The sequence below is a fragment of the Podarcis muralis genome, chromosome 2, assembly GCF_964188315.1.
Source record: "Podarcis muralis chromosome 2, rPodMur119.hap1.1, whole genome shotgun sequence".
Taxonomy (NCBI): Eukaryota; Metazoa; Chordata; class Lepidosauria; order Squamata; family Lacertidae; genus Podarcis; species Podarcis muralis.
This window is the reverse complement of record NC_135656.1, coordinates 8,218,274-8,240,848: the sequence shown is the minus strand read 5'-3', so window position 1 is coordinate 8,240,848 and position 22,575 is coordinate 8,218,274. Positions and strand designations below refer to the sequence as shown.

Below are 22,575 nucleotides of genomic sequence, written 5' to 3'. Positions count from 1 at the left end.
TCCTCCAGCACCATAATTCAAAAGCATCAATTCTTCGGCGATCAGCCTTCTTTATGGTCCAGCTCTCACTTCCATACATCACTACTGGGAAAACCATAGCTTTAACTATACGGACCTTTGTTGGCAAGTGATGTCTCTGCTTTTTAAGATGCTGTCTAGGTTTGTCATTGCTTTTCTCCCAAGAAGCAGGCGTCTTTTAATTTCGTGGCTGCTGTCACCATCTGCAGCAATCATGGAGCCCAAGAAAGTAAAATCTCTCACTGCCTCCATTTCTTCCCCTTCTATTTTCCAGGAGGTGATGGGACCAGTGGCCATGATCTTCGTTTTTTTGATGTTGAGCTTCAGACCATACTTTGCGCCCTCTTTCACCCTCAATAAAAGGTTCTTTAATTCCTCCTCACTTTCTGCCATCAAGGTTGTGTCATCTGCATATCTGAGGTTGTTGATATTTCTTCCGGCAATCTTAATTCTGGCTTGGGATTCATCCAGCCCAGCCTTTCGCATGATGAATTCTGCATAAGGCTGGACAGGATGAATCCCTAGCCGGAATTAAGATTGCCGTATGAAATATCAACAACCTCAGATATGCAGATGACACAGTATAAGTCTGGTTTAAAGATAAATGACTCTAAGAAAGGAGAGCAGGAAGGGCATTGAAGATACCAGTCCACATTAGCTCCTGGATCGAAGACTGGGCAGTCCCTTGGTCCCAGTCCCCCCCCCCCCCCTTGATGGTGAGGTGCACTACATTCCTGTTTAAATCACAGTAACTATTTCTATAGCTGCATCTACACATATAACATGTTCGCATTTAATGGGAATGTGCCCTCGTTTATCATCTTTCCCCATCCCCTGTTGCGATGATGTGTAAATGGCCACTCAGGCCCAAAGGAGGTGGGAGCCGAGGACGCCTGGAGGAGAGGTAGGCCTCAATCCACAGAGAGCAGGCACCTCAGTTGCGTAAACTGTGCCAAGCGGAAAGAGGAAATGATCACAATCTTCTCTGGCTGTGCTCTAGAAGACAGGAGGAAGAGCCTCAAGGAGAGGGAGAAAAAGGGCCGGATCCATGCAAGTCGCTTCACAGCAACCAGTGGGATCCTTTGGCAGCCAAAATCCAGCACCTTTGCCTAGCCCCTGCCTGTTCCAAGGGAAAAAAACGTTTCTGCAGTAAGCACACCAAGCCTGTGCTTGCAGGGTCTCACCACCATCAATTTGCTGAGATAGGGAATTGTTGAACTTGTGATTTGCTGCAGCCTCCCTGGGAAATGGCTGCCGGGCCCTTCCCAAGCCGGTGAAGGCCCAGGTGCTGCGGCTGCAGCAGCAACAGCCTCCATTGATGTTCATTCCCATTCAGTGTTCCATTGTTATCAGCATCAATCGCTATAAATCAGTACTGCTGCCCTGGGCTCCTTTGAATGAAGGGCAGGCTATAAATCTAATGAACAAACAAACAGATAGATAAATGTTGGGGTGTATGGCATAGGTGCTGGCTCCCTGGGTGCACAAGCACCCACAAAATTCCCCATGATTAGGCCAGGCACCCACAAATTTCAGCACTAGGGCCCTGCACGCTGCATAGTACATAGTGGTGTATGGCATGTTAGGGGCGGGGTAGTACCTCTGGTGGGGGACATGATGTGCTCCTTCTGGGGTAATTTGTCCACCTTTGTTCTCCACCCTTCCCTCAGCTCTCATCTGTGGCTCCTTGAATTTGTCTACTTCCAACAGTGGTCATACCCCAGGAATGACTTGAACTGGCCGGCTAAACCAGGTGAGGGTACTTGATGGGTCTCAAACCCTTGGTGAGTTAGGGACTTTCCTTGCATGTGAAAACAGGCTCTGGTGGATTGAGCGAACGAGACCAGTAATGGGTCCAATGGTCGAGAAGGTGATTTCTGCACGTGCTGTATTGGGATGTGAAGGGCAAATGGCGCTCATCAGCCTGGGAATGTATCCCATCCCAGAGAAGAAAACTGATCCTAAGCCTCCACAGTCTTGCATGGTATCTTCAGGAGAAGAAAAGGCTATGGAGTAAATCTTACACAAATCCAGAGTGGAGTCCCTAAGACAATTTTTTTAAATTCAAAATTATAACAAGACATATTATCAAAAAACATATCATCCTTGTCCCCCCCCCATTCCCCCCCCACACCCCCCCTCCCTGACTTCCCTCAGTTCCAGTCTTTGGTTTCCTTAAGAATGCTGTTTTCTGCATGTTACAAAGTTGTATAGATCCTCAAACTATTTAGCTGATTATTATCAATAAAAGGTTTGTGAATGTTTATTCAAAACCTGCCAAGGAGTCCAGTTCGCTTTGTTGCGTCTTCAGATACTGTGTAAAGGGTTCCCATTCATCCTTAAAGTCACGGTTATCCTTGTCCCGTAGCTTATACGTCAGTTTTGCCAGTTCTGCATAGTCCGTCAATTTTTGTTGCTATGATTCTTTAGTTGGGGTTTCTTCAGTCTTCCATCCTTGTGCTACCAGAAGTCTCGTGGCCATTGTCGCATACATGAAGATGTTTTTCAGCTTTTTTGGCAGGTATTTCCCTGCAATCCCCAACAAAAATGCCTCGGGTTTTTTAACAAATGTTAAATGGAACATTTTCTTCAATTCGTTGTAAATCAGTTCCCAAATTTTTTTAATTACCTTACAATCCCACCACATATGATAAAATGTCCCCTCCTTTCCCTTACACTTCCAACATACATTTGAACTAGTTTTGTACATTTTCCCTAACTGCACTGGTGTTGTGTACCATCTGTACATCATCTTCATGGAGTCCCTAAGACAATTAGATGGTGCCTTGCATGCCTCCTTCCAGCAACTCCTGCAGCCCGACTGGTGCCAAACGTATTGCTCTACTTTCCTTTGGACCACATCAGTGAGACTGAGGGGAGAGGAGATCTTGTCATCTGGGCAGCCTCCACACGCAGGGTGGAAATATGTGGAACAAAGGAAATGGTTTTGGTCACATGAGGGCATGGGACTTCAATTTTCACCTAAACTGTAAACTCCCAGCTATTCCATGTAGAAACCCGTCGCTCTCCTCCAGGGATATGTGTAACTATCAATCACATCCTATGAGGTGTGGCACGAACGAAGGTGGTGGTTGCCTGGGGCATTCCAAGCTAGGACGCCTGTCATGAACATCACCTGCGTGATCAGAGCTGCATAGTTTGATCTATTTATTTACTGTTATTTACAGAACATCGTTCTCCGGGAGGCTCACAACATAAAGCGGTACAATGCATCTAAAACACAAATATCCTAAAACAGCAGCAGGCCGCGATAAAATAAATAAATCCCAGCGTAAAAATTGCAGATGCAATCTGTGGGTCTGTGCTTGCACTGGTCCACAAAAACTCATCCTTGTGAGGAAGGAAGGGCCTAATGTTTTATTTCGACGGATGTGATAGGGTAACCAAGGTCACACCTCTGGCCTTGCCTTATTCTTCAGTGCAGTTGCCACCTGAAAGATCTCTCTGTGTTCATTAACATCCCTTTTATATCTGTTGCCCAAACTGCGTGAGGCAGTGGAAGACAGGAGTGCCTGGCATGCTCTGGTCCATGGGGTCACAAAGAGTTGGACAGGACTAAACGACTAAACAACAACAGCACCTTCTAAACAGTTGCAACGTTTTCTTAAGGTCTTTTGAGCAGCTCTTTGTTAAAAGTTGAGAAGACGATGCAGAAAGGAGCTAGCGCAAGGCATGTGCAGGAAACCACTGCCAGAGGGTGTATCTGAATTGCATACCAGCTCCCCAAATGATATGCTACCTTTCATAACCTGATACACTCCCTGTTTCCAGAAGTGATGATTCACTACTTGTGAGATTTGCTTTCCTGGGCATGACAATGCGGGAACTCAGCCAGATCACAAATCACATGGCTTCTCATATTTATTTGTGCGTTTTGTATTCAAAACTTCAAAGGTCTGTTCTATTGTGGTTTAATTTTCCATATGGCTTAAATTATGGTTGTAAATTTTTTAGTAATAGTCTTATTGCTTTATCCTTTTTTTGTAAATTGCGGTGTATTAATTTTATGAAGTAAATGGAATTATGAAATAAAGGTGCTAAATGTTCTCAGCAAAGATGCTGCTACCTCTCTTTTTTTAAATAACTTTTTTATTCAAAATTAAAACAAAACATATTATCCAGAAACATATCATCCTTATTTCCCCCCCATTTTCCTCCCTCCCCCCACAGAACCCACCCACCCCCACCCCCACCTTCCCTCAGTTCCAGTCTTTGATTTCTCTAAAAATGCTGTTTTCTGCATGTTACACAGTTTGTATAGATCCTCAAACTATTTAGCTGATTATTATCAATAAAAAGTTTGTGAATGTTTATTAAATGCTGCTACCTCTCACCTCCAAGAAAGAGAAGTAATAGTACTGTACTGCTCTATTCTGCCTTGGTCAGACCACACCTGGAATACTGTGTCCAGTTCTGAGCACCACAATTTAAGAAGGATATTGACAAGCTGGAACATGTGCAGAGGAGGGCGATGATCAAGGGCCTGGAAACCAAGTATTTTGAGGAACAGTTGAGGGAGCTGGGTATGTTTAGCCTGCAGAAGAGGAGATTGAGAGGAGATGTGATAGCCACATTCAATTATCTGAAGGGCTGTCACATGGAAGATGGAGAAAGCTTGTTTTCTCCTGCTGTGGAGGGTAGGACCAGAACTAATGGATTCAAGTTAGAAGAAAGGTGTTTCCGATTAAACATCAGGAAGAACTTTCTGAGAGTAAGAGCTGTTCGACAGTAGAGGTTGTGGACTATCCTTCACTGGAGGTTTTTAAGGAGAGGTTGGATGGCCAACTGTCAGGGATGCTTTAGCTGAGATTCCTGCATTGCAGGGAGTTGGACTAGATGACCCTTGGGTCCCTTCCAACTACTATTCTATTATTCAATTCTATGACTTTATGAAAGCCAGCAGCATTAAATAAAGTCTCCCTCTCTCCCCTCCTCTCATTCTCATCTCTCTCTCTCTCTTTCACACACACACACACACACACACACACACACACACTGGGGCAGGCATAGGCAAACTCGACCCTCCAGATGTTTTGGGACTACAACTCCCATCATCCCTGACCACTGGTCCTTTTAGCTAGGGGTGATGGGAGTTGTAGGCCAAAAACATCTGGAGGGCCGAGTTTGCTTATGGCTGCCCTGGGGTTTCCCAGTGAGATGTCCAACACACAAGGAAGTGAAGTAAATAAGCACCATCTCTTTGCCTCCCTACAAGGGATGAAGGGCAAGTCTGAGTGCAAAGTATTTCTCCAGTAACACAAGGTTCTGGTATGGGCATGTTTGGATGGAGAGCTTTCCTCAATAGATGTTTCCAGCAAGTAGGCACTATAAAAGACTAGAAGGAACAGCCAGCAGGAAAGGCAGTTGAATCATGTTCCAGCTTGGCCCAGGCAAGGGGACGTCTGCACCACTTGGCATATGTGTGCTTTGAATCAGGAGATAGCAGGAGTAGCCTGGACACTGCTTAGGGCTTGGGGCCCTCGTATTTACCAGACCGCCTCTCCTGGTATGCCCCACAGAGGACCTTAAGGTCCATGAATAATCATAGTTTAGAGGTCCCGGGCCCTAAGGAACTCAGATTATCCTCCACCAGGGCCAGGGCCTTCTCAATGATGGCTCCGACCTGGTGGAATGCTCTGCCCCATGAGACCAGGGCCCTGCAGGATTTAACTTCCTTCCCCAGGGCCTGTAAGACAGAGCTATTCTGCCTGGCTTTCAATTTGAACTTAGCCTGATCTTTTATTCCCCTTCCTTCCCTTCCCTTCCCTTCCCTTCCCTTCCCCTCCCCTTTTTATGAAGATTACCTGCTCTGGGATCCCACAGCTAATTCTTCCCTGGTCTCCTTGCTGGCCCAAATAGGACTAATTTAGCCAGCTAGCGCTGGTGACCATCCAATGTTTATGGGATGGATTTCCCCCCTAAGTTGTTTTTTGAATTCTGAATTTATTGTTATTCACGTTTTATACTGTATTTTATGCTGTTTTTTGTTGCATCAATTAAGTGTTTTAAATTTGTTGTTAGCCACCCTGAGCCTGGTTTTCTGAACTGGGAAGGGTGGGGTATAAATAAAAAATTATTCATATTATTTATTTATCCCAAGTCTTGTCCTCTTATTAACACTGTGCTTCAGATGGTATTATTTCCCCTTTATACAAGCCTTTCTTTTCCTGCCCCTGTTGCACTGCACTGCCTTGCCAGAGAGGGGTGAATCCAGGGGGCATGGCTCCACTGTCTGATATGGAGACAGTGACATAGCTGTCAACCGTCCCTTATTTGGCGGGAAACTCCCTTATCCCAGCGCCGTGTCCCGTGGCTGTCCCTTATTGATGATGTCCCTTAAATGTTTCAAAGGAAGCAGCTCTTCTCCCTCCCTCCCTGCCGGCCAGGGAGGAGGGAGGCTCCATCTGTGTTGCTTGGCTGCCCGGCCTGCCCCCCTCCGGCCTCCTCTCACCAGCCTCGGCCCCCGGGAGCCCCTCTGCGCCGGGACTGGCGGGAGCCTCGGGCCCTTCCGCCACCATCCTCCTCGTGGCCGCCAAACTGAGCTTCTCTGCCTGGGGCCTCCCCTCTGCCCGTCGCCACTGCTCCCACTAGGCCGTACTGTGGCTGCGCTGCCAAAGTACCTGGATGAGATGGGCAGCCTGGCGCAGCCTATGAATTGCTGAGGAGCCTTGAGAGGAGAGCGAGGGCAACCATAGAGAAAGCAGTTCAGAGAGAGGAGGCGGAGGAGGAGGCGTGGGCAGGTGTTCCAAGGGCTAACAATAGAGGGGGAAAGTGGAGGAAGGACCGCAAGCGCTTCTCCCATAGATTTGTAGTGGTAGACTAGCATAGATGGTCTGATCTGTGGGTTTACTTCGGGCGCTATTCCCCCCCCTTCCTCCCACCCTGCCTGATGGAACTGAGAGCTGCAGATGGAGCACGAGAGAAAAGATACAGAACTGCAGCAGCATCTTCGTAGCTTGGACTTAATTTTGTGCAAAAATACGGTTGCTGCTTGTAGTTATTTAATTGCAGTGTTTCATCAGCTGTTGTCCTGAGCAGCAACCTCTGGAAACGAAGGGCTAAAAACCGGCGCTGCTCTCCCAAATTATCTGGTCCCTTTTAACTTCGTATTTCAGCTGGTTGCCGAAAATCCCTTATTTTGGCTGCTGGTCCCTTATTTTCGAGGCTGCTGGTCCCTTATTTTCAAATCTGTAAGTTGACAGTGATGGAGAGCAGCAATGCTGCAACCATTGGGTGGCTGGGTCTACCTGCCATTCACATTGACCCAGAGTGATGCTACAGTGGGGGTGGGGATTTAAGGGTTTGTCAGAGCCAGCCTCCTGGTGGTTCAGGGCAGGGGTCAGCTGTGGGTCCTGCTTGGGCACTGGGGCTTCAGCAACTGCCCAGGTTTCCTGGGTGCAGATACCAGCCCTTCCGAGCCCTCCGTGGTGCGTTTCCTTGGGGTTTAAAAATGGGCTCAGTTTGTCAGGTGCGCTAACTTAGACAGACTTGGTATAACTACAGTATGGGGCGGGGGGGAAGGATTTTGCACTGTGAGTGGCTGCTCCATGGAACTCTGTAGGAGGAAAAAGCTTTTTGGCACACTGGTTAATGATAAGTTGTAGGAGAGACCAGGTCATGAGCTGTTTTGTAATGTTGGAACTCTTTTAGAATTATGTCTGGCACTTCAGTTTAACCATGATGGCTTCGCCACCTTGGGAGTTGCAGTGTGATGGGTGATGGGAGTTAACCATCAGTGACCCCCTATAACACTCACAGCATAAGGAGACCATAAGGAGAAGTTGCTAGAAAGCAAATTTCAAGTTTCCAGACTAGATAATGCTCACCCAGCCATTACCATTAGAGAGTCAGTGTGGTGTTGAGTGTTGGAACTAGGACCAGGGAAAGCAGAGTTCAAATCCCTACTCAGCTATGAAGCTCACTGGGTGATTGTGGGCCAGTAACTCACTCTCAGCCTACCCAACCTTACAGGGTTGTTGTGAAGTTACAATAGAGGAGGGGAACGATGCATGCCACCTTGAGCGGCGTGGAGGAAAGGTGGGATCAAAAGTGCAATCAATCAATCAATCAATCAATCACAATCTCTCTGTTTGGCGTTTCAGCTCAAAGTCACAGATAAACAAGTCAGATTTTTTAAAAAACCAGTTCATGTTTATTATCCAGAGATAATAAATAACATTTAAACATAGCACCAAAGAAACAGCCTTTAAGGTAGACAGCTTTGGTTACAGGAACTGTTCTGATGCAGCTGTTTTTAAAATACAGAACATTTGTACACATAATTTATAGGTTATAAAAATATAAATATGTAGGGGAAGGGTATTAAATATAAATGATTATATTTAAAATACAAAAGATTAGCATAATAACAATATTAATAATAATAAATAATAAGGCACTTAAATACATTCCTGTTCTCCATTCCCACAGCTCCAAACAGGGAAGATCTGTATAACTGCCTCAACTTCAGTGATAAAAAAAACACACATATAATTTGAAATGAAGTTTGGCTTGCTTTTGGGGGTCTTTTCACACACCTGGGTGAGGATATAAATACTGTCCCTGCATCTAGAAACCAGCTCTTCCACCCTGAGAAGGAAACTAAATATCACTTTCAAGATACAAGCGAGAGATAACCTGGGTGACTGCATTCTGACAGTGATCCAACACTGATCTAATAGGGACGATTTACATATGCCAATGGCACCTAACGGACAATGTTGCGGTGGAGAAGATGCAAAAACTCCACCCGTATTGCTTCTTTTTTGGATGGTCTTCCTTGAGGTTGCTGTCATGGGGCATTGGGCACACACACATGAACTCACAGTTGCACAGATATCACATTGGCAGTTTAGTATACAGTACAGTCACACCTGCCACTAGGTTACTGGGCTCCTTGCTCTCCATCCGATTTCCCAAAAGTTCTGGGGACTATCAAACTGAGTGAGAAAAGCAGGTACGTTTCAGAGCAAAACTGCTCTTCCCACAGTTCCCCTCTGTTTAAGTGCACATTGATACTCTAGATAATGTGCTGGGAAACTCTGGCTCTGGAGAAACCATCTTTAGCAAGTCCTAGAACTGGACCTCCAAGACACAGCAGAGGGTGCCACTTAAGAGAGGAAGCACCAGTGGCCCCTTTGGCTGACCTCAGTCAATGTCACTGCTCTACAGCCCTTCTTCAAGCAGACTCCAAAGAATCCAGAAGATTAGCTTTGTCACACCCAGCCTCAAGGTCTAGTGTGCTTTGATGGGAAGCTCAGCATCAACAGATCTGCTTCATCCTGATTAGCGGCTCAGAAACTGCAGATTGATTTCCTTCTCTGGTACCAGCAGAGTGCGTGTCATGGGTCTCACGATGTGGCCTTCTTGTTCTGGCTTCACTTCAAAATGCATCAGGATCTGCAAGACAAGAGGAGCGATGGCTTGTTAGCAGGGCAGCTACTGAGCAAGGAACAGCAAGGCATAAAACAAAGATGTCATCTTGGAAAAAGGCCAAAGGAGATGATCAAGGAGCTTGCTCAGAAGAGGGCAAGAGAGACAAGATCTGAATGCATTCACTTTCCACTGGGATTCAGGAAATCTTGCAAATCTAGGCCCACTAGATTTGGCTCCTGCCAAACTTCTACCTGACTGTGCTGGTCTCTTTAAGAAGGACCAGGATCAGCAAGAGGGATGGTGGTGTAAAAGGTGAATGCAACCTCTTGTCCCTCCAAGAACAGGGCTTTGGGGATAAACCCACCCACTGCGTCTCAGTTCCATAAGATGAAAACAGCCCCTTAGGGGCCATCAATATTGATCTAGGGTTTTCTCCTTGCAGACACTCACCCTAGACAGGGCGAGATACACTTCCAGCTCTGCAATGCGTCGTCCAATGCAACTGCGCTTGCCGAAGCCGAAGGGGATAGAGGCGTACGGGTGGTGAGCATCGTCCTTTCGCAGCCATCGCTCCGGCTGGAATGAGTTGGGATTGGAGAAGTACTTCGGGTCACGGGACGTAGCATAATGGCAGAGGGTGATCAAGGTCTGAAAGAGCAGGGAAAGGGAACATCATGAGGAAACAGCCCAGGGACCCTAAGGTCAGGGTGCACATGGCCAAAAGACCCATCCCTAAGAAGCATGCCTTCATAGCTTCATCCCAGTCCTCCTTCAACGGCTTCCTCCCTTTCTCATTTAGAGAGCGAAGCTTTTGCGCTGCAGCCTTAACCTCATTCTGCCTGCATCTCTACTGCTATTCCTCTTCCTCCTGCACTAGTTTTCCCTCCTGCAAGGAACCTCCTGCAAGGTGCATCAGTTTGCTGAGGATACCTATGTGCCTGAGATGTTGCAAGAGGATGCTGAGAAGCATTTTTTTAAAAACGATGCATATTCCATTCACTTGGGTTCACCTGCCAGGCTTGCTTTTAAGACTTCTTCAGAACCCTGCACACATTGAGTGTACGTCCAACTCTTCCAAGCAATGACCCCCTGATCCACACATGTGTTTTCTTGGCCAGATATTGTAGGTGTTGGGATTTCCTACTCCAGATTTGCAGCAGTTCTCTGCCTGCAGCTTTGCTGATCTAAAGGAGCAGTTGCACATCATAGGCCAGAGGAGCATTGTGTAGGATGAAGCAGAAGGCAAGGCAATTCCTCTTGCCAGGGCCATCTGCTCACCACCAACCTATGCAGCTGAGGACCACAGTGTGCCAGAAGCAGATGAACTGCAGAGCCAGAATGCTCCAGAGGACTCAAGCAAGGAAGCCAAGCTACACTTCCCAGGCTTGCTTCCTTTATGAACAAAGGAAAATGCCTTCTACCAAATCATGGTGCTGGTCCATCCAGCTCAGCATTGTCTACATCTACTGGCAGTGGCTATCCAGAATTTCAGGCACAAGTCTTGGCTGGCCATTCTTGGAGCTGCTGGGGCATTGAACCTGTGACCTTCTGCATACAAAGCAAGTACTGAGCTACGGCCCTTTAGGAGCCATGCATATCCCAGAATGGATGCTGCCTTCTTAAACCTACTGCTTCTCTTTAGCTCCACCCAGAGAACGATGGCTATCATCCGTCCCCATCCCCTCTTTGCATCCAATTTTGTAACACGCTCACCTTTTTGGGGATCAGATAGTCTCCCACTTGGATGTCCCTGTCTGAGATGACGCGTGCATTGCCAGGAATCACAGGGTACAGCCTGCAGGGGAAAACAGAGCAGCCAAAGTGAATATAAAGGAATTGATTCTCCACAACGTGTCGCAATGTTTACTCAGCTCCCTAACCTTTTCCTCTTTGAGTGCAAATCTCCCAACTGGCTGACTATGCTGCTGCAGCTTGTTGCAGCCCAAAGGAAGCACCCGATTTTCTTACTTAGGTGCACAGAGCTAGAAAAGTGCAGCAGATAAGTTTAAATCTTCCTGGCTTTAAGGATCATCAGGATGAATGCTAGTGGCCAAATCACAGGGAATCTGCCTCCTTTTCCTATACAGCTGCCTAAGGCTCCATCCTTGGTCGTCACCTGAATGTCAGCTTCAATGCAACTTTTAAAGGATTAGACTGACTTTGCCCAACCTGGTGCTCTGCAGATGTTGTTGGGAATAGAGCTTCCAACAGTTCCAGCCAGCATGGCCAATGTCACAGAATAATAGAGTTGGAAGGGACACCATGGGTCATCTAGTCCAACCCCCTGCAATGCAGGAATCTCAGGATAAGGTTGGTGGGGCAGTGCCCCATTCCCCCTAATGGACCAGCCCTCACTGCAGCATAGTGGTCTTCTAGGCAATGGCAGACCTGGTCACATTTTATGCTTCCCCCAGCAACCTCAGCTAGCAACCTCCCCATGTACTCTCCCATCTATTCCCAAAAATGGGGCTCACCTCAGCGCCTCCTTCACCACCGCCTTCAGCAAGGGCATCTGGGCTACATCAGCTGCAGTTGGGATGGCACTGCCCTTCATCACTGCTGCAATTTCTTTGTGGAGGGCTGTTTGCACCTCCGGGTGACGGGACAACTCATACAGGCTCCAGGACAAAGTGCTTGAGATCTGCAGGGATAGAGATCAGGGCAGGGTTCATCATTAGGCTATTAGGAGTAGGACCCCAGTCAGAATGGGATTTCTGCAGCAGAGTTATTCCTCCTTTGCATGGCAGAAGAGTAAATATTAGCAGGGCAATCCTATACGTGCCTACTCAGAAGTTAAAGTCCCATTGAGTTCAATAGGGTAAGGGGATATAGGGTTCTTGTTCTGCCAATCACATTGCACAGAACAGCCAAGATATTACACTGCAATTATGACCAATTAAGAGAAAGGGAGTGTTTCTAGAGAGAGAAAGAGGTGTGTGCAGCGTCCCATGCCCCAGAACCAGGAAATTACTTTGTATGTGCACAGAGGTGTTCTTTTAAAACAAAAACAAAAACCCAGCTACTTCATATTCTAGGGCTAGGCCTTGGCACAGAAAATAAGTTCCGGGCTCAAATTAAGCTCCACTTAATAGCTGTAAAATTGCCCTCCTGCAAGAGGAGATAGAAGTGAAATAGAGGCACAAAGGGCAAAGAAAATCCTCAAACTAGGGGTTATTATATAGGATTCCATGGCGTGGCACTGATAACCAGAATGGATTATCAGAAGCCACTGTCTGTCTCACAGGAAAGCACAGCATGCCAGCCAGCCACTACCAGGGCCTTCTGTTATTTTTCCATCTCAGAGACCTATTTCACTTAGTGCCCAATTGTGTAAGGGGGGGGGGGGGAAGCCTGCTCCTGTAAGAAGCGCTTCCCCCCAGCATTTTCCAAAAGGCTTACCGTGTCCACGCCAGCTAGCAGAAGCTCAGTCACGTTCCCATAGATGGATTTCATGGACAGCTTCTCCTGTGCCAGGTAGTAAGTCAGGTATTTTCCTTCCACCTTCTCCCCCCGTGAGATTTTCTCCGAAACTTCAGCCATCCGCTTGTCAATGTGTCCTTTGGCTGGAAAGGAATTGGCACGAGATGAGCACTTGCTCTCCAGGGAGAGCCGCCAAGCAAGGCATCCAGTCACCCGTCGCGGACATGTCAGCCTGGGCCAATTGCTTCTTGCAGGAAGACAGCTCAAACAGTTATTTCAGGGGCTTCTAGGCTGCCCTTTCTTTGAATTCTCATGGCATTGCTAGGAGAGCTGCTTCATGATCTAGCCTCAAGGAGGCTAAATGGCTGGTTAGGCATGGGTCACATCCCCATCACATGTTTAAAGCACTTTAACAGTTGTGGATTGGCCCCCAGAGGTGAATCTAGTGGTTTGTTTTCGCCAGTGGCATCAGTACTAATGCATTTCTGGAATAAGGTTGTTATTAAAGCTGGATCCTATCAATATCTAGAAAACCCTATAAAAATATTCCTTTTACGAAGGCCTTCTCTGCCATATAATTATTGGCAAGTGTTGCAGGGGGCTTTCTTGGCCCTGCTATTAAAACCTACGTTGATTAATCTTTTCTATCTTTCCAGAATTGGAACGGTGGTTGCATCAGTTTTAAACCACCCTTCAGAGCCATATGGAATCAAGCAGCACATACATTTAACCTGTAGTCTCCAGGCACAACAAAAACTGTGCACCTTCTTGCAGGAGAGGGAAATAACCCCAACACAGGTGTAGTGAGAATGAAATGCTACGATTTATGCCAAGCTTGCTTAGTGAGCGACAAAGATTCTGATTGGTGCTACAACAACAGGCCATTTAGCTCCTCTTCAAGGTTCTGACAAGCTCTGGTGGCAACACTCACCAAATTCAAACATATAGTCCCAGGATTCACAGAACTTCTGCCATGGCTTGGGAAAGATGCGGTGTAAGACCTTGGGCATTGCCATCGTCAGCAGAGTCATGATGAACATGGTGTTGATGGAGCTAATGAAGTTTTCCGTTTCCTGGGGGACTTTGGGCTCCAGGCAACCAATGCGGGACTCAAAGAGGACGGAAGAGATGCCTAGAACAAAAGCAATTAAATCGATTAAGCCACGAGAGGAGATGCTGTGGATGTGACTTTCAGGGGGACTCTAATAAACATCTGCTGCAATAGGGGTGGGGAACATGTGGCCACACTGCACGTTGTCGGACTCCAGCTCCTATCATCGCTAACCATTGGTCCTGCTGGTTGGGGCTGATGGGAGTTTGAGTCCAACATCTATGGGGGCCACAGATTTCCCCAGCTCTTCAACAACTGGAGTCAGACCAAGATATGGATCTTTCACAATACCTGTTTGGCACATCCATGGTGAATGACAGGTGTGAATGACAGGTGGGGGAGAACTCTTTTAATATATCCATATAAGAACAGTCAATATTGTGAATGTGTTGATGGAGCAGCTCCCTGGTCAACCCCCAAAATTCTCAGAATTCCATTGCAAGATTTGGATTTTGCAATTCATGCAAACTAAGCCAATTCAGTTAATTGAAAGATCAATTAACTATGTAAAGCACAATAGTCCCAGCTCCTGGCTCTAGTAAATCCTCCTTCACACCTCACACTTTGGCTTCTGTTTTCAGGTCCATCTTTACAGCCACAAGGGCTAAAAACTTAGAATTTGTTGTCATTTAAGAAACAAAAATGAAAGCTGAGATTTTTTTAAAAAAGGATGCCGGAGGATTCTGCATTCAGTGCCAGTTCCTGCAGAACACATTGTTCTGGCTTATGGTACGAAAAGAATTTGGAAGTAGGGACACCAGGAGCGTTTCTGAGGTTTTGTGAAGTGGCAAATGCAGCTTTGCAGAAGCAGAGTTGGATGAGGCACTGCAGGAGACGGGCAGGGGAGAAAGGTGTTCCTGACATAATCTCACTGAATTATCACCCTGTCCTAAAACAAAAAAACATTCCCAAACAAATCCAACCCAGAACCTGCTCAAAATGATCACCTTAGCTGTCGCAGCCAGAACCAAAGATGAATCCTGGCTTCCCCTGATGCTTAAATGTCAAACCTATATAACTCTGGGCTGCACAGTTTACTAGGGTGACACACAAAATGTGGTAAACAAAACACATACCTTCCAATCCAAACTTGTAAAATTCGTCAGCCACATTCTTGACCACATGCTGATCGTGGAAACTCCGCTGGTGCTCCAGCCGTCGGATCAGATCACTGACCACATCGTTCAGCGTGCCAGTGTAGGACTCCACTTCTTTCGGCTTCAGCATATGCTTCCCAAGGAGGCTGCGAGTTTTCTGCCACTCCTCGCCTTCCCTGCATGGAAGAGAGAGGCCTCCGTTAGCTCCCTGGGCAGGAGACATGTCCAAACCCCGTGCACGGGGCAGCCACAAGCACCTCAAAACAAGGGACCCCAAGTCCTCAGCTTTGGGAATCTAAGCATGTTCCCTGCACGAGGAAGGATAAAAGTCCCGCTGAAATTGATGAGCGGTGCTTCGAAAGAGAAAAACTGCCAGTGGCTTTGTTCTTCCGCTTCTCCTCATTACTCACATCCTGTGTCTAAACTGCAGAAGCAGCAGCCCAGCTGATGAGAAAACGCCCACCAAGGGGAGCCTTGAGTCATAGAATTGCTCTAGCTATTTCTCACTCCCAGCTGGCACTTTTGTGCAAGCCCCGGAAGGATCCTGCAGTTCCGGCCTGACACATTTCCGGGAAATAAAAAAACCACGAGAGCAAGGAACAGGAAACCGCAGCGAGCAGGGTTGCAAAAAAAAGGATGGAAGGTGGGGAAGGGGGACCCCCTTTTTTCTGTTTACCAGACCGGTGCTCTACAGTAGGAAAGGCAAGCTCAGAATCTGGAGTTAAAGGCTCCCGAAGGAGCAGTACAAAACCCAAGCAAAGCAATAATGGAGAGAGCTTCTGTGAAACTGCTGTTAAGAGTCAGGCCAGGGATTGTTGCTCAGGGAGCAGCTTGCAAACACTGCAGCTCTTTCCTTGGAAAGTGGTACTTTGAAGAGGGTCTCTTCCCCCCATCCCAGCTTTATGGTGATGATGAAGCACCAGGAGCTCTGGCCCATTTGTCCAGCTGTCCGACTCCTCAGCCCAAACTCTTACCACAGTGGCAGGCAAGTGGACCTCAGTGGTGGACACGTAGCAAGCATGCCACCTGTCTAGAGCATGGGGGAATGTCACTCTGGTGCATGCGAGAACATAAACAGGCCTGCCCTGACCAATCTTCACCTCAGATACGGAGCAGTCCACAAGGTAGCACTAGGCAAGAAAAGTCAAGCTAGAGTTGCAGGTCTTCATCCCTTGAGCTGAATTGTCAGGGCTTTAGTGTCCTTCTCAAGGACTCCAGGGGACACAGGTGCCCACTCTTGGCAAGTGTCATTGGGCTCTATCTACTTCCTCAGCTCCAGCCAATGTCTCACAGGAGACCCGACAATCCTGTAGACCTACACACCAAGGCCTTAATTCTCTGGTTTAGGATTGCCAGAGGTCTCTGCTGTAGGTTGTCCACCCTGTGAAAGCTATGGCTCTCTAGATGTTGCTAGACCAGATTTCCCATCACGCCTGACTACATTGGCTGGGGGAGATCAGAGCTGTATTTTCACAGGTTTCCCCTCCCCTGTTGTGTAAGAGTCAGGTGGCTGCTACTTCATTCATCAGGGAAGGGTGCCAAATACCATATAGGACAGGGAGAGCAGGAAATGGATGTTACATGCAACTCCTTTAAGACGAGATGCTTACACACCGTGTGTAGGTGGTAGATTATGTAACTGCCTACTGTGGGGACTTTCATAAATTTTCATGTCACAGGAACTGAAAACCACGTCGGATCCCACACTGTTTCCCAGGCTCTCAGTTCTATCCAGCAGCCCATGGGAAACGGTAGGGTCTCAGGATCGCTCCCAAAATGGCCTCCACATCACATGGCTCCATGTAACGAAGATCATCTTGAAAGTCTTCCAGACTAGAGAGAGCTGCTGAATGGGCTTCACAAGCCCCACACCAGTGTGCAAATTCCGAATTGTCATGGTATAAATAAAGAGGATAAAAAGGATTCTCTTTTGACTAGACAATGAAATCTCTCTCCTGCAACATCTGTCCCCCTCAGCCCCACGTGTAGAGAGAGAGAGAGAGGAGAAGAATTAACACTTACGCAGTAAGGAGCCCAAACGCATGGCCTCGACACTCCCGATAATCCTTCCAGGAGGAGATGGCGGAGCGAATGGGGTGTTTGCCCTCTTGCCGTAACACCTGCTCAATCAGGCTGGGATCCGCAACGTGGACCGTCAGGATGGGTCCAAAGCTGGCCTTCCACATTGGGCCATACTTGGCTTTGCCTTCGATCTAGGACAGAAGCAGGGGGAAAACTTATTAGATAACACAGAACGCTCTAGGAGGGTTCCACACCAAGAGGAGTGGAACTTACTCCCTACTTACTATGGTCCATGCACACACGTTTTTAATCTCACTTGCTGGATTGCTTCCAATCGTATATAGAAAGAAGATTGCAGGTGGGGTTACCACCTGCATGGTTCTTGTTCTGAACTGCACCAGTCTTTTAAAACAGCTGCATGAAAGGCACATATTCAACAGGTGAAGCTTTGCACAACACCATATTCCCATACTAGGAAGGATTTGAGCACTGAATTTCAGTCCCTCGTACCAGAGCAGAGAAGCAGTATTGGCGGGTGGAGGGGTATTGTTTTGTTTTTGTTCTAACTATTGACTTGAGCTTTTATCCTGTATTTTTATCTTGTGAACTGTTCTGAGAACGTCAGGTGAAGGGTGGTACAGAAATGGAATTAATTAATTAATTAATTAATTAATTAATTAACTGAGATAGACTTCTTTGCAGGGTGAGAGTTAAGAGATCTCATTCAACCCTTGCACAGTGCACTGGCTCTCTGGCAAAAGCGGTTTGCTGTTTACGGCCATAGAGAGCAGTCGTGGTGATCAGCTGAGCTACAAACAGGACTGCGTTTCCGTGATTCCATCACTGAGAAGTGGGTGCCTTTTCTGGGGGTGTGGGTGGGACAGGAAGCTCTGTTGCAAGAACCCCACACCATAGAAACTGCCACAAGAAATCTCACTCTGACATCCTGGCATAGCTCTGGGGCACCAGGAGCCTGACTAAATCGTATAAAGACGCAGCATGCGTTACTCCGGTGCTGGAGCCAGATACAGTAAGCTAAATGAATGATTCATTGCCTTAATTAGGTTTGGGAGGGGCCTGTTTCAAACAGAAGCTTTCAGTCTCACTCAGGGTTCCAACCATCACACCTGATAGAGCCCAAAGGGGAAGTTATTCATTGCTGAGTTACATTTCAGCAATAAACAAAAATAAAAGCAGCCTTTCATTTGCATAGTACTTTCACATGCAAATTGTGCTTTACAAGCTGTATCACGCTCACAACAGAATACTATCCAGGGAAAAGTTCAACACATTTCAAGTTCCACTGATATGGAAGGAAATTACTGAACAACCCTATACATGCCTACTCTGAAACCGAGTTCATGGAGCTTACTTTGAGCACTAAAGAAAGCAGCAAGCAGCAGGACAAGAAGAAGTGAGGATTAGCCCCTCATTATGTAATTGCAGTCTTAAACACCTGCCTTACTCTCCCTTTCAATGGGTTTTTGTGTGCATAAGACTACATTGGATCACAGATTAGACTTTGGCAAACTTAAATTAGACTGATCCGCCTTGGAGCGGGGAATGGAATAAGGCTGGGATTTTGTATTTATTTTCCTTTTTTGTAATTGTTGTTATATATTGGGAATCTTTAAAACTATGTTTATTAGAAGGGAAAAGAAGGGAAAAGACTACATTGGAGTAAGTCCCAATAACTCGGTGGGACTAACTTCTGAGTAAACATAACTGCCTCGGATTGCTGCCCAAGTTACTTTCTCTACGCCTAAATTCCCACAAAGGTCTGTTGAACTATACATTCCTGTTCATGTTGAATGTACAGTATAAAGCTATCAACAAAGTTGGAAGGCAAGCAAGTTTTGGAAGTACAAGGCACGGAAATTGTCACCAGATTAGTGAACTGGCCAATTAAGATCCGTCCTCAGCTTCAAGCAATTCTCTCACTTCCAGGACGTGTGTGAGCAAGTGAAGGCTAATATAATGTTCATTTTTAGTTGTTTTTAAAAAAGAAAAGGTTTTAACATTCTTGTCAAGATGACTAAATCACACAACATTTGTTACGCTCGTTCCACACATGCAGTCAAAGCAAGCATTATGGGTTAAACTGCCTCCATTTATACACATCGCTGCCGAAGTGTGGACTTTAAACACACAGAGATGGTATTTAAAGGACACCAATGGTTTACACTGCAAAGCAAAAAAAGAACGAAACACCTAGAGTTGTGTCAACCTGCCTCACTAGCAAGCTTTCACAGGGCTGTGTTGACATGCAAGGCAAGGAATGGAAAGCTTAGTCTATATTATTTAAATAGCTTTTTACAAGCCTGGCTGGAGACGAGTGGTGTTCATCGGAAACGTTAAGTACACCTGAGGGAAGATCCTTGTACCTCGTTTTATTCTCTTTTTTTTACCATTGATTTATCTAGGATCGTATGTTTATGGCAGGAAAGGCACATTAAAACGGTGTTTAAATTGCATAAACAAAGTAAAACAAAATATGCTCCCATTCAGCAGGGATGGGGAATCGGGAGCTCTCCATATGCGACTACAACTCCCATCATCCCTAGCCACAGACTATGCTGGCTGATGTTGGTGAGAGTTAGAATCCAGAAACATCTGGAGGGCTGCAGGTTCCCCATCCCTGACATCCCTGGGAAACTTTTTAATGTTTGCAGTGCCTTGTTCTTGTCACTTTTGGAAAGAAATTTCCAGTGCTCGTTGAAGATATAGTTATAGATACAGATATATAGATACAGTCAGAATTTTCAACAGATTTGTTGGAGTGTTCTTTATCAGAATCTCCTGGAATTTTTTAAGGAACTGGCCTTAACTTTGAGGCTCACTTTCTCCTTAGTCTCCAGGATGAAAAATATCTGGTTACCTCACCACATTCAAGCATACAAACCTTTTGATGGAGCCAAGGTAACAGAGAAAGAAAAACTGGGGTGCCATCAGTTTTTAAACTATTTTTAAGGAAATTCGCCAAAAGCTACACTTCCAACATGCAGTATGTGTGCGTTTCAATGAATCAAAGTTTGCACATACAGTAATGTTATTCCATTCCACAGAGGAAGATTTCTGTGGAACTCAAAAGCTTGCAGAATTCTACAGCCTCGCCATCTGATTCGAGAGACACTTCGAGCTAAAGAAAAAGAAAAAAACCCTACTTTGCATCTCCTCCTACCCTTTGAAACCAAACCAGTCCACTACTAAATTTAAGCAGATGTGACTAAGAAAGTTTTCAAGCCACAAGACACTAAGAGGAAGAACTTAGCGACCGTTTTAATGTGCCTTTCCTGCTATAAACATACGACCCTAGATAAATCAATGGTAAAAAAAAGAACGAAAAAGTGGGGGAGAGGATATTCAACACCCTTTACTTTTACGCTGGTAAAAGCTTACCTGGAGTTCGTGCAGCCGTGACAACCCCTTTTTGCAGAAGAGGTCGCTGAAGAAGCTCAGAGCGCTGGGTCCTGGCATGTCGTCCAGGGTCTTGTGGCTTTGGATCACCCTGACCGGAGCTTTGAGGACAGGATCAGCCCAAATCTCAGGGAAGCACCTCGCCAGCAAGGATGCCCTGCCGGCCAGCTTGAGCGTCTGAGGCATCTTCGCTCTCCAAAGCCGAAATACTTCGAGAGTTGGGTGCGGGTGGCGAAGTTCTGTTGGAGGAGCATCTTGGGGCGCCTTCTATTTATGGAGAAAACATGTGGAAGCCGGCAGGACACGCCCCTGCCATGCCTCATAGTACCTTGGTCCCCGCCCCGATTCTTGGTCCAGCACCTCATCCTGCCGCAGGGTGCCAAGGGTGGCCAATCAGGGCGCGTGGGTGGGGATGGCGTCCCGTGCGCTTTTGCAAGAGTCGGGCAGGCGCGCGCGATGAACTGGAGAGGGCGCGCCAGATCTGCGGCTCCTCGACCCTGCAAAAGAGTCACTGCGCCTGGTTTGAAGAGTTCCGGGAAGGTTTCTTCGGGACACGAGAGGAGCCATGCCGAGCTTTTTGCTCATAAAAGCAAGCGCGCAAAAGCGCCACTGTCCCTGTCCCTGCAGATTCATTCCGTCCGCAAGAGCGTCACGCGGATGACCAACGTCCGCTGCCGCTCTTAACGCGGGACGACCCCAAGTGGGAATAATATACCCCAAAAATGTTTCTGAAGCCCTGCCGTTTGAGAAAGCAAAAGACAGGTTGTAAACCCCTCCGCACGAACGTGCAAAAGATCGGGCTACCCGAGTGTTAGACTTAACGGTTTTTCTTATCTTCGCGCCAGCCGATTTTATTTTTGGTTTTGGTTTTTGCTGAACAGCGCAAAGAAGGAATAAAAACAATAAAACGAAAGAGAAAGGTCATCAATGGTTCGTAGAGATTTGCGGTGCAGTGTCATGCAGTGAAAGGAAATGCAATCAGGATAAGACTAGAAAAGGGCAGGGGGTTGCAGGAAGAGACCCCCCCCCCCAGCAGAGGCAAGCAATTCCAAGTACCAATTCCCAAAGTCTGCTTGTGCCGCCTGCCAAAAGTAGCTTTTTCATATCCTGCAAGAGTAGAGAAGTCTTTTTACCAGGAAGTTAACATTAAGATAAGAGAGGAGTGTAAGAAATCTCTACTGATGCCAAAAAATCACTAGGAATGATAACTAAGTAAGAGTCTCCTGAGGATAAAATTAGCCATAAATAATGTTGCAATAAGGATAGCAATGAATTATGATACAATACATATGTATAACATTTTAATCCTCCATTTCCACTGTATCATAAATTATGAAGATGATGTGTTGAACAGTAGAAATGGGCAACATTTGCCTTTGGTTTTTTTATTTGAATCTCCAAGAGGAAGTGCATTATTTTTTAAAAAAGATATTTATTAAAGTTTCAAGGATAAAACAAGTTTCACAACACATAATAAAAAAGAAAAAACACCATTACAAACAACAACAAAACCCAATAAAAAAACCCATCATACAAGACAAAAAAGAAAAAAACATAAAAGAGAAAAAAGCCATTTTCTTAGATATTATTCTCATAATCCTCTTTCTGGACTCCCTCACATCTCCCTTTTCTGTGTTCCCTTTTACAAAATTTTGTTCAGCAATACCTCACCTTTTTTCAGATCTTAATTCATATTATACACTTCAACTGTTATGCCTCTATTCTTCCCTCCGCTTTTTCATATTGTTTAGGTTTGACATAATATTATTCTGACTTCACCTTTGTTCTGTATATCATTTTTGCATCGCTTTTAACTATATCACTAATACCATATTATCTTTATATCCCGCATCATTCTAACATTCATACAGTTTACAATGCTTTTGCAAATAGTCTTTAAATTTCTTCCAGTCCTCCTCCACTAGCTCTTCTCCCAGGTCTCGGATATTAAATCGGATATTAAATCAGAAATCACCCAGAAACAGCGAAAAGTGAAAAATGCACTTCCTTCCTCCAAGAGGAAGTGCATTTTTCACTTTTCTCTGTTTCTGGGTGATTTCTGATTTAATATTGGTGTACTGGTTGCAAGTTGTT

General features: G+C 46.1%; 1 protein-coding gene across 1 annotated transcript; it reads right to left on the bottom strand.

Annotated features, from left to right (window-relative positions):
- Positions 1 to 8,174: 8,174 nt before the first annotated feature.
- Positions 8,175 to 21,857, bottom strand: CYP27B1 (cytochrome P450 family 27 subfamily B member 1). Its single transcript, XM_028721509.2, has 9 exons — positions 20,464 to 21,857; positions 17,065 to 17,255; positions 15,022 to 15,218; positions 13,766 to 13,966; positions 12,814 to 12,977; positions 11,889 to 12,055; positions 11,128 to 11,209; positions 9,865 to 10,062; positions 8,175 to 9,438 (listed from the first exon to the last, which is right to left on the bottom strand). Exons 1-9 carry the CDS (start codon positions 20,665 to 20,667, stop codon positions 9,325 to 9,327), a joined length of 1,518 nt encoding a protein of 505 aa, XP_028577342.2. The 5' UTR covers positions 20,668 to 21,857; the 3' UTR covers positions 8,175 to 9,324.
- Positions 21,858 to 22,575: the final 718 nt, after the last annotated feature.

Excerpts from the sequence above, each read along its gene's own strand:
- CYP27B1 (XM_028721509.2), bottom strand. The coding sequence starts at position 20,667 with ATGCCTCAGACGCTCAAGCTGGCCGGCAGGGCATCCTTGCTGGCGAGG. Across the intron at positions 17,256-20,463 it reads CACGGCTGCACGAACTCCAG|ATCGAAGGCAAAGCCAAGTA; the intron begins GTAAGCTTTTAC and ends CTTCTGTCCTAG. Across the intron at positions 11,210-11,888 it reads GTGGTGAAGGAGGCGCTGAG|GCTGTACCCTGTGATTCCTG; the intron begins GTGAGCCCCATT and ends TTTCCCCTGCAG.